This window comes from Nicotiana tabacum, chromosome 21 (assembly GCF_000715075.1).
Source record: "Nicotiana tabacum cultivar K326 chromosome 21, ASM71507v2, whole genome shotgun sequence".
Taxonomy (NCBI): domain Eukaryota; kingdom Viridiplantae; phylum Streptophyta; class Magnoliopsida; order Solanales; family Solanaceae; genus Nicotiana; species Nicotiana tabacum.
In genome coordinates, this window is record NC_134100.1 from 71,922,887 (window position 1) to 71,935,100 (window position 12,214).

The 12,214-nt window shown below is 35.6% G+C and overlaps 1 protein-coding gene across 9 annotated transcripts; it reads right to left on the bottom strand.

Annotated features, from left to right (window-relative positions):
* Positions 1–3,408: 3,408 nt before the first annotated feature.
* On the bottom strand, positions 3,409–8,188 carry LOC107764491 (E3 ubiquitin-protein ligase CCNB1IP1 homolog). 9 transcript variants are annotated; one of them, XM_075242390.1, is made up of 10 exons: positions 7,952–8,188; positions 7,697–7,764; positions 7,048–7,123; positions 5,621–5,693; positions 5,049–5,094; positions 4,898–4,928; positions 4,463–4,718; positions 4,139–4,299; positions 3,639–3,885; positions 3,409–3,562 (listed from the first exon to the last, which is right to left on the bottom strand). In XM_075242390.1, the coding sequence occupies exons 3-10, from the start codon at positions 7,115–7,117 to the stop codon at positions 3,556–3,558; spliced, it is 891 nt and encodes a 296-aa protein (XP_075098491.1). In that variant the 5' UTR covers positions 7,118–7,123; positions 7,697–7,764; positions 7,952–8,188; the 3' UTR covers positions 3,409–3,555. The 9 variants fall into 9 exon arrangements, with proteins under 9 accessions (XP_075098491.1, XP_016438545.1, XP_075098487.1 ...); XM_016583059.2 differs by having other exon boundaries at positions 3,639–3,915; XM_075242386.1 differs by having other exon boundaries at positions 3,639–3,933.
* Positions 8,189–12,214: the final 4,026 nt, after the last annotated feature.

Genomic DNA, 12,214 nt, shown 5'->3' on the forward strand with positions numbered 1-12,214 from the left:
CCCTTCCTTATAGCTTAGTCTATATCCACAGCTGACGTGAGTCCGTACCGACACCTTTCCCTTTGTATAGTATATGGCGAAGTGACTTCGTAACCTCAACGTACTTTTTTTTCTTACTGTAGCATAGGACTTCATCGGGCTTTCGTCCCTTCGCTTATAGATGGCGGCTTGGCTTCGCTATCGCTCATGACTTGGTATAGAGCCGTGTAGTCGTTGGTTTTACCACCATGACTTTCTTGAGTCAATGTCGCATTTCGCGTGCTTGGTTAGATCTTCTAACCTAATGTAATGAACGAGAAGGTGAAAAATTCAGTCTTAGCTAAGCATTTGAATTCTGGGTAAGAGAGGAAATCTTTCTTTCTAAGTATATGGCTAAGTGACTTCGTAACCTCAACGTATTTTTTTTTCTTACTGTAGCATAGGACTTCGTCGGGCTTTCGTCCCTTCGCCTATAGACGGCGGCTTGGCTTCGCTATCGCTCATGACTTGGTATAGAGCCGTGTAGTCGTTGGTTTTACCACCATGACTTTCTTGAGTCAATGTCGCATTTCGCGTACTTGGTTAGATCTTCTAACCTAATGTAATGAACGAGAAGGTGAAAAATTCAGTCTTAGCTAAGCATTTGAATTCTGGGTAAGAGAGGAAATCTTTCTTTCTAAGGAATTTGTGCTCGCTAAGCCTTTGTTTGAAGGACTGGTCTTAAAGTGAAGTTCAATTGTGGCATCGCCTTCATCATCCCTCGGACAGGTTGATGAGCTTTTGGACAATTCGATATGAGCGAACTCCAGAAGCATCAGACCGTCTGTAATGGCTCGTCCCTAGTGCCTTTGAACGAACTGAAAGGCCTCTCTTCAACTCCCTCTGAGGTTTGAACTGCCAACCAACTCTTTCGACTGTGAGTCATCAAAAGATTTGATATAACTAAGGAAAGGCTATATAGGTACGATAGGAGGGTACGGTTAAGCAGGTAAGCGAAGGCGCTCTCTCTCGCTCTGTGCAGGTCTTGTGTAAATATAAGAAAATCGTATCTGGGTTGACCCTTGGATTCACCACTGCGAACTCCTTGTCAAAAGTAGTACAACAAAACCAAGACACTAAATATCGTTCTGGTACTAGTTAGCATTGCCAAGGAATGGCAATTTTAAGCGGCCGGCTAACCCATTCTCCTGTTTGAGGACTTTGTAAAATTCAAATTGTCGTAAAATCATATATAGGAATGGCTGCTACTTTACCCTCAAGGTCTACCAAGTCAAAATAGTTTCCTATCCTCGTCCAATTTACATCACACCACAACGAGATAATTCTGAAATCTCTGAAGGTCGTTACGCTAATTTTCAAGTATTGTAGTCACAATAGTGTATATATAACATCAGATGAATACTATAATTTCTTTTAGCATTGGAACTCCTATGGAAAAATTCATCGCAATAGTCACAAGATTATTTAATCTTGCCAAAAAATTGTAGGCAGCTTCAACTCCTCGTAGCAAAGGATCACCCTCCCTTGCACCACATATACCCTGAGGCAAACTAGCTATTTAAGTACCTGGGCCTCGCATGGATGAATGTTTTTTGGAATAATCCTCCTTTATTTGTTTTTTTATTTTTTTCGCACTGAATCGTCAAGATTTTCCCTTCATGTAATGAACCTCCTTAAATTTTTGTCTTTAATTTGAAGTTCCTTTCATTAGCAACAAAAAGAACACCAATGGGACTAGTTTGCTCGCATAAAGCCTAGTTGTCAGTTTTCCACACTCATAAATGTTGCCGGATAATGGGAAAACACCTATCGCTAGAGCCTAGAGGTTTGGTTCAAGCACTGTACCTGTCTAATTAGGACCTTGAGCACCTAATAAGTTACGTATTCTTTTAGTTAAGTTGTTAGGGGTATTTGTATTCGTATATTTTTGTTTTTAAAGTTTTACTAAGAGACGAGAGTGAACTTGTTTTACTAAAGAAAATCAAAAGGGCCAATAGAGATGAAGAAGTATGGTATAGGAAATCTCATTAAACATCATCCACATAGCTCCGCCACTAGGACTATCGATGGTTCTCATCATTTCTCATCTTCTCTACTCTTTTCAACATGGAATATCGCTGAATTGTCCAGGAAAACTCAAATTTTGATAATTCTATCAAGAGATTATATAAATACAGAAATAAGTATTTTAAGTTAGCTCGCAAATTAGCTGGAAATAAGTCTTCTTACAGGTGTTCCTGGAATTGCTGACATGCACAGAACTATTTGTTGATTTGGTGAACAGTTTGTTTTGACTATTGATCTGTACTAGGAAGGGCGTGTCGTTTTATCCAATTCTAAAATACTACTGGTAATTTACAGAAGATATTTCCATTTTCCGCAGCAGTAACTTATTGAATCCTCAAGTACAAAAGAGGAACATGTTGTGGATTAAGTTTTAAGCACGTAATGAGACAGGATTGGTAGTTTGAAAAAGAAATTTTTGCATTGAGAAAAAAAATTACTTTTTCCAGATACGAGGGTACATGCCGATATAAAACTAATGACGCTAAAACAATCAAAAATGAACATGACTTAAATTTTGAAGAATTTCAGAAGATGACACGCAGGTTCTAAACAGCCCTTACATTCTACATTTAGAAAGAAAAGAAAACGTAGCAAGAGTTGGAAGTACTATTTGACAAATTCCACTTAGAAGTACTATGGGACTGGTTATATGGAGGTAAAGCTTAAAAGAGGTGATAGCTGCTTCAGGATTGGTAGAGCATAAATTATGCGACTGCAGTAATTTTACTTTTTCTTAGTGCGCTTGAACCAATTAGAAATGGATGTAATTTTATAGTGAGCACCTTATCAAATTAGAAGAAGAGAAGACTACTAGTGGAATTAGAGTCCTACACTTCAGAGGTGTAAGAGAAGTTTCAACTATTAGGAGTCATTTTGGTAAGGTGTATAAGAATAGTGCGGAATAAGGTGTATTAGTAATGCATGGGTTAGTAATGCAAGCATTAGTTATGCAGATATTATTTCTTATCTACTGTTTGGTGTGGTGTATTAAAATTATTATGCATTGCATAATTTTTAAGAAAAATAGTTGTTTACAAAAATACCCTCCATATTCTCAAGTTTTAAGGGACTTTAAGGATAATTTTGTCTTTAATCAACCTAATGCATGCATTAATAGCCTTGGTATTACTAATGCCATTGTTTTCTATGCATTACTTATACATAGGATAATACCAAGTATGATGTATAACTAATTAGTTATACACGAGTTGAAAAAATGTACCAAACAAGGTATTAGTAATGCATATAGCTAATGCTTGCATTATTTTTTCTAATACCTCCTACCAAATCACCCCTTATACTAACTCATATCACATCATCCATTTGTCTGTAAACTATACAACATTTTACTTTGACCACCACTAAAGCAAAGTCGGGTAGCATATCAATAACTGGAACTTTAATGCATAAAACATTTACACTGAAAATGTCAGTAAACCTGATCCATCGTCGTTACATCTCAAGTATATATATTTCTCCACACTATTGAAATGTGAACAATCTCCCGACTTACAACCTGGAGAACCAAATATCAGTAGTGAGAATTCAGCTTTTAACATAATAGACAATTGGATGTAAATTTTGTGGCTTACGAGAACATCTGCGGTCGATTGCGGGAGAGTTGAGGCCTCTTAATTGGTGAAAATATGAGATTCCTAAGGGTCGTTGCGGGGTTGCTTGCTCCAGTTCCAACACCAAGTATAGGACGTGCACCTGCCCTTCTGTTTCCAGCATCCACTGATACTGCTGATTGTCTTGCAGGGGAGCCACTCGAGACATCAAAAGGGCCAGAGTTGGAAACATTCTGTCGTGCTGGAGGCCAAATGTCTTCTCTTGGCCCTGGAGTTTCAGGAGTGAGAACCGACCAATCTGCGACAAATAAGTCGACTAATATTTTGCTAAAAGGTTAATGCAGTTTCGTAATATCCAAAATCCAACGAATTTTGAGAATCCGCATTCAAATATTGAGCAAAATGCATCTTGTAAATGTAAAGGAATTTTGACAATGAGTATTCGTACACTATGAACAATACATCCAAACTACACCAGCCTCGGTAATTTCATGCAATTATTCTAAAAACAATAGGATTACCTTTCCTCATGTGATCTCTGTTGTCCATCATATCAGCATTATTTGCAAACAAATAAGGTTCTGTTCTCGAAAAGAAATGTTTTGGCTGAATGGATGACCGCTTTACTGATTCATATTCATCTCTCAACTGATCATACATTTCATCAAGTTTTCGTTTTTGCCTGATAGGGAGCAATATTAATTCTCAGACCAAGTACCAACAATAACAGATTCTAGTAGAAAAGCACTACATGCCACACTTTTACAACCTTCCCAAAGATCTATTATAGTGGATAATTAGAGCACATTTTTGCAGTTCCATTGAAGATTGTAAGGAAGTAAAACCTGGATTTCTCAGCAAATTTTTCTTGGAGTTCCTGCTTGTCTTTAGATAAGCTCTCAACTTCTTGTTCCCTCATTTGGCACCTTTTAGCCATCTTCTGGTATGCAGTATGCACTTGTTCCAACTTTTCAGAGAATTTTGCTTGCATCATTTCACATTTCTGACGATATTGAGCTGCTACCCTGTTCATCTTGACTTGCATTTCCAATTCCTTTTGCCCTATGTAGAAAGTCACACTTCTGTAGGCACTCTTCATCACTGGGTTTGATTAAGGAGACTGTAATCAAATTAGTGTATATACCACATTTATGTATTTATTATCTAACATCCAATTCAAGAAGTAGTACGTTGATTTAAACTAACCGAAGTTCACTATGTTTCAAAAGCAAATCTGAATATTACAAATATTGCAAAACAGGACAGATGATGAAGGATACATATCTGTGGCGATATTCCAGCCATGACCATCTGCATGAGAATGTGAACAGATTTTAACTAGAATGCTAATTAAGAAATGAGTGAGGAACAAAAAGATTAAGTCAGCAGAAATGTAGAAAGTGAGAAGATAAAGGAGCAATACATGCTTACATTTGTCCATTCATCACTTGGATTGACGTCCACAGGTTTCATGAGACTGAGAAGCAAAAATGTCAGAGACTTGGTCAGAGAGCAGCCAATTCGACAAATGCCAGACATTACTTTGAGTGATTAGTTAATGATAGTAGAATTGGAAAACAAAACCAATTAGTATATGAAATGTAGCAGTGGAAAACAACATCAATGTTCTGGAAGTGTCATAACACCCTGCCCCCTCCCCACTAAGAAAAAAGAATTAGGAAAACAAATCAAAAGGAGAAAGGAAAAAGAAGCCAGACAAGGTGGGTTGCTCTGATGGTAAGCACCCTCCACTTCCAACCAAGAGGTTGTGAGTTCGAGTCACCCCAAGAGCAAGGTGGGGAGTTCTTGTAAGGAAGGATGCCGAGGGTCATTTGGAAACAGCCTCTCTACCCCAGGGTAGGGGTAAGGTCTGCGTACACACTACCCTCCCCAGACCCCACTAGTGGGATTATACTGGGTTGTTGTTGTTGTTTTGTTTTTAAGTGAACTAATTAAAAAATACTTTGACCATCAAGATGAAAGAGAAATTGAATTGCACTAACCTTTTAGACAGAACTTGATCACAGATAGGACAAGCAGCATCATTGCTGAGAATCTTACTTGCATCATCCCGGCCTATAAACGTTCTTAAGGAATCACAGTATTCGTACACCAAAATCATGTACATGAGAAACCTGCACGAACATATATGTAGGGATGGCAAGCGGTGCGAGTTCTGTCTTAAGCCGCAAGATTTTAAGCTGCCCCTCCCCGTATAGCATTTTCACCCCGTCCACACCACCCACCCCCCACCCCAACCCTCCGCACCCGCACCTACACCCACACCCGCGTCCACCCGCGCCGCTTAATTATTTTTCTTCATTTTGTCGGTTCTATTTCTTTTGATCTTTTGACTAGAATTTTACATGTCAGTTAAGGATTTAAGGTGGGTACAACTGTAAACTGTTTTACTAAGTTTCGTTTTTCTTTTTCGGGCAATAGGCGAGAAGACGAAAATAGCAAATAGGTTTTAAAGAACTATCACACACTACTCATCATGTTTCAATTCCTCTAAATATTTTGTCTTCCCATTTGAGATGTTTAAAAATATATGACAGCACTTTATCATTAACTTCTCAACAAGTAATTCACTATTTCAGTTTTAGTGATAAAAATGCATAAATCAAAACCACCAACACAAAAAATGACGAATTTAAGACACTCACGATTAATCAACACCAATGATGAGAATTGAGAGGTAACAACTACTAAAATGGTCAACAAAAGAATGTGCTGAAGTTTGCTAGTGAAGAAGCAGAAGGAGGAGTGAAGAAGCTGATAATAATACTTACCAAAAAAAGATAGCTCATATTAATCATACGAGTGCAAATATGATATTGGGATTATATAGTACAACACTGGACTGTTGTAAACATCAAAGCTCTTCTGTCGAGCCCAAGTGATTATTGCATGATTGCATCATCATTATATGTTTCTACCTTGGCCAAACCAGCGTCAACCTGCAACCCGCAAGAAGGCTTTTTAAATATAATCAACCCGCCTCGCACCCGCACAGGCCTAAACCTGCACGGCCCCGCATAGGTTCAAACGCACACAGGCATAGGCCCAAACCCACATAGGTTGAAACCAGCCCAGCCCTGCACCCGCACAGCCCCATTGTCATCCCTACATATATGCCTATATGGAACACACGTTTTTCTTTTTTGGAATAACGCTAATATCCAGGCTGGCTTAGGCGCACATCAACCAATCTACCAGGTGCTTGCTACCTCTCACCAGTATAGGTACCAGATTATACTAAGACTTGGGCAAAGGGGAAGAATTCACTTACCGTCATCTGTCTTGGATACGAAAATTATTTCCAAGACTGTCACACTACTTCTTTGACCGCTACGCCACCCCCTTGGAAGCTAAAACACACAAAAAACATATGCATGTCTATATGGAACACATACAAAAACAAGGATACAGAAGAGGTGGCCACAAGTGGTGGTGACGGCCTGTCCTTCCAGTTCTCGCCAGCAAGCATTGCATCTCATCTCACACTTCAGAAACGATAGTCAATTTCATTGCACATTATACAAAGTTCTGGAATCATTCAAAATTCTGAGCACAAAATTTCTGATCCCATTCACTCTAAAGCCGTGGACACACAAAAACTAGTCAGTAAGAAATGACTAATATCGCTACAATAAAGTGAACAACATTGCCGAACAAACGTTGCTTCTCAAATGACACCAGAGAGAAAATTCACTAAACAGCCAATTGTAGCTGGTTAATCCAATTTCAAACAGGATTGATGGAAAGAAAAACAGCCTAATGGTAGCTAGAATATCCATAGCCGAAACCTCTAGCTGCCTATAAACTTTTGAAATATCAGTGTGCATACTTGGATAGCCAAAGTATATTAAACGGAAGCACATAAAACTCGTTTTGATAACTGGAGTAGAAAAACGAGTATCAAAACGAGTTAAGTATCATGTGAAATTTGCTTGCCAGTTTATGTATTGAAAACTCAGAGTTTATCATGTTGATGAATACTCAACTTTCAATCTTATATTTTTCAAATCGCCAAACAGGTAATCAGAATATCAAGTCCTTGAACAACAAATTTTCACCTTCAGCCGAGCTCAATAACTGGATTGTCCACAAAACTTTTGATCCAAAACTAAAAACGAAAGGATAACTGCATAAAAGAAGATATTTACATAATCAACAACATGTTAGGAAAAAAAATGAAAAACGCAGACAACGACATTCATTTTGTGCCGGAGTTATAATCAGAAAAAAAAAAATCGAGATTGTAACGCTTCAAGCAATTGAAATTTAATTGAAAATCGCGAGATTCAAAAACTATATCGAGCTATACATACAAGTTCAAGATAACCTCCACGAAGTCGAAATTTACGCCGGATATTTGACGGTGAAAAGTAAGCCTCCTCCTAAAGTGTTGAAAACCTAGAACGAGTATTCTCGAATTGAAGCTTCTCTCTCGATCATCTGTTCATCTGGTACTGCTGCCTAATTGTATTTTGAATTTTTGCTTGAAATGGCGGCAAAAAGCCGTACTCGGAATTTATAGCGAATTCCATGACCCCCGAACCGCATTTTATAACTCTTAAAAGATAGGATCAGGAAGGAGACAAAGTTCGAGAGGGGAAGAGGGGGGGGGGGGGGGGGCGCTAGAATTTCGAACCAACTAATATCCCAATTGTATTATGAAATCTTTTTTTTTTCAGTGTATTATGAAACAACTAGCTAGAACCCTTTTTGTGTTCTCTTTAATTCGGTCATAACTCGTAGATATTCCTCAGGTTTTCAAGACAAGCATTAGTTGATGTTTTTTATTTGCATTTTTTATTCACTCCATGTCTAATTCAGATATGAATTCCTCGTCAAACTCGGATGACTTCAAAAAGGCTAGAAGTTAGACCCTAACATAGAAAATACTAGGGGTGTAGAAAGGAAACCGACAAACAGCATCAAATCGATAATCCGAGTTAAATCGAGAAAAAAATCGATTTGGTTTGGTGTTAGAAAAAAAAATCCGATCATAATTGGTTTGGTTTGGTTTTAACTAAAAAAAAATCAAACCGAAACCAAACCAACCCGGCATTACATGTATACAAGGTTTTAAAAAAAATTATACATAAAAATAATTATTGTAATGTAATTTATAAATATAATTTAAACTCTTTAATAGTTCTCTCTTTTAGTGTATTATTTCAAGCTTAGACTTCTAACTTTTGAATGGTCAAATATGTTTTATAGCTCATAAATGTTAGTAACTCAAATAAAGCCCAAAGCAAAATCAAATTAATACTAATGCTAACAAAAAAAAAAATCAATTCAATACTTGAAATGAGGATAGTATTGGATTTTATTTTTTTTAGTTTTGCATTGATTTAGATAGTGAAAATGCATAACTCACTTTTAATATTATTTAGTCATGTAATTAATACTTAGTACTTATTAGTCGTATTTATTTTAACATGAATTAGTACTTTTAGATTATGTTTATTTTTATTATGGCTTATTAATTAGTAATATTTATCTTATGCGATTTGTTGAGTGTTTTAGTATAATTATGACTCATCTCACATTATTTTGTATTGATTTATTGGGTAACATCTTATATAGTTTTATCCTACTAGGACCTAAGAAGTATTAGAGCACAAATTATAAATTTTATACTATGAAGATTTTGTCGGGAAAAAATCCGAAAAACCCAAGAAAAAACGTGATTGAAAAATCCGAAAAATCCGAGAAAACCGAAAAACCCGAGAAAAAACGTGATTGAAAAATTCGATTTTTGTCGGTTTGGTTTGGTTTATAAATTTAAAAATCCGAGACAATTGGTTGGTTTGGTAATTAAAAAATCCGAACCAACCCGACCTATGTACACCCCTAGAAAATACTACCAATAAATATTAAAAATTCTTCAATTTCTCCCATAGGAACAAACTCAAGAACTAATAGATTTTTATCACGCACGTAGTTAACAAGAGACAAAGAGAAGAATAAACATGAAAAGAGTAGCAAGAACACCATTAAAGCCCGAACTCTTATGAACCAACATATAAAAATAAAAATAAACAATGCGCCAGTATTTGCTACAATTGCAATTTACTACAAGAGGGACATACTTCCATCACAACATAAATTCTACACTCTTAATCAGGGGCGGATTTGCAGTTCGCGCTATATTCATCTGAATTCAATACTTTCGACACGCAACATAAATTTATGTGTAAAAATTCATTAAAATTACAACAATAGTAGAAATGAACTCATAAATTTAAAGATATAATGAATTTAATGTTAAGAACTTAAAAGCGAAACTCATAATTTAAAGAGGAAATGAGCCTTCATGGCCGTTTACAATATTGAAATTAAAAAAACATCATTTTTTCGATCTCTTATATATAAAAGATAGATCTGTTATGTGTAAAAGTAAATATCTCAAAACGAGATAACATCGTAAAGCTAAAAACACTTTGTAAACTTACAAATACTCACAAACAGCCAAAGAAGGGAGCTCCGTCGTTGTTTCTTTAGGAACATTCAGAGTGCTTCATTTTCCTCCTTTGTCAGGTTAGACCTGCTAGAAATTATCAAAGACACTTCACTTGCACTCCGTTAACTTTATTTGCTTATTTGCAAGCGCAATTCTTTTTCTTTTTTGTTGCTTTTGTTGCTTTTGTTACCTTTCAATGAACATTATTAATTAGAGCGTTGAGTCAGAATTCGATACTAACACTCGTTGTCTTTAATGTTTGCTAATGAACTAACGTAGAAATAACACCTTAGACGAAAGCCAAATAGTCAATCGACTTCGGTCCAGAGCCAATTGACTTTACTCTTAGGCTATGAGGATATAAAAGACATTTATGTAATTAAATTACTTATTATGAGTAAGTGCATGTTGCTCTATTTTTTTTTTAAAAGATCATTGATAACTGAAATATATTACCTGGTTAAAAGTAAATAAATATAATTGATATCTTATACTAACAAATATGAAATCCTATTTGTAAGAGAATTTTATTATACATAACTTTCCTAGCCTTACAGTTGGCATTGAGATTTCACTTCATCAAGCAGGAAATAAGGAACTCCTTTCTGGAATTGCCTTTAATTAGAAGATATTATGTCAAATATTTTACAATAAGTTATAGCAGATTAAATTATATTAATACTGCAAACTATATAAGTCAAACCTTTCGTATTATATTTAACGCTGATCCTGATAAGAAATGGATCTTAAACCTAACACAATCCTAAAAGTTAGCTCATGAGGTAAAAATTGTGCAAAATCATATAAAAAGACCTTCGCATCCCTAAATAATTGATCTGGGAGCTCAACCCCGCATGCCACTTGCGGACTGAAGTGTGGATAATATAATATGAGGGGTAACTGATAAACCTAGAATTGAAATGAACCAAGCTTTGATATCATGAGAAGAAAAGAATCTTATACCTAACTATTATTTACAAGAAATTTTTACATAGAATCTTTATTAAGAACATTCATAATTAATATTACTCTTGGCTTATTTCAAAAATAAAAGTTTTTTCCTTGTTTTAGTAGTTTAAAAAAATGATGTACAAATTAAGGGATCCCACAATTAACAACCATAAGAAAAGACTCAACTTCTTTTTATTTTTCTCTTTCATAAAACTTTAAAACTAACTGGAAAAAAAAAATCTTAGTTCTAAAGTATGTAATCCCACTAATTAAAGGATAGGTATGGGGTAAAAAAATCCACTCGTTTATCTGTCTTCTTTTATGAATGCGTAAAAGATCTTTTCTTCTCCTCATTTTTCTCTCTTCATATAACTAATTGGAAAATTTTTGGTATGTTTAAAATATACTCCATATTTATGTAAGTACCTATTATATTGATGTCGATTAATGGAACTTCAACAGATCATTATACCGAATATATATTTTACTTGTGTCACTACTAAAAAACTGGCAAAAAGCGTCCAGAAAATCCGAGCGAAATCGGTCGAAATTGAACAAAAACCGACCAACTTCCGACCGTATTCAATTCGTCGAAAAAAAATGATCGCTAATGCGAGGTGACCGCAGACGGTCGATATTTCCTGCCGAAGTCAGTTGGTAATTTTCAACGCACTTTGACCAAATAATCTGATACAAAATAAATTTACCGACCGAATTCGGTCAGTATTCTTAAAAATAATTTTTAATTATTTTTAAATTAGCGACCGACTTCGGTCGGAATTTTAATTATTCATTTTTTATAAAATTATTCATTTCCGACCGAACTCGATCGGTAATATTAAAATATTTAATATTTAAATTCAAAAATTCCGACCGAAGTCGGTCGGTAAATTTAAATTTCTAAAAAATTCAATTGAACATTTCCGACCGACTTCGGTCGGTAGGCGGTCGGTTTTCTGGGTAAGATTTTGGCAGAATACAGTTGTTTTACAGCTGCACCACCTGCCAACAATCAATCACCTATAATGGCAGCATTAGATTGCTGTCATTCAACCAATAACAATAACAATAACAACAATAACAACAACAATAACAACTATCAAAACTGTATTAACAATATTTATAGAGTTTCAAAATACCCCAAAACAAAACGTTTCACAAGTTAAAA

Bases quoted from the DNA above. Each gene is read 5' to 3' on its own strand.
- LOC107764491 (XM_075242386.1), bottom strand. From the start codon at position 7,117: ATGAGATGCAATGCTTGCTGGCGAGAACTGGAAGGACAGGCCGTCACC. The intron at 4,300-4,462 runs GTTTTACTTCCT...GCTCCCTATCAG, and splicing joins AAATTTGCTGAGAAATCCAG to GCAAAAACGAAAACTTGATG. The intron at 3,934-4,138 runs GTAATCCTATTG...GCAAAATATTAG, and splicing joins CAGAGATCACATGAGGAAAG to TCGACTTATTTGTCGCAGAT.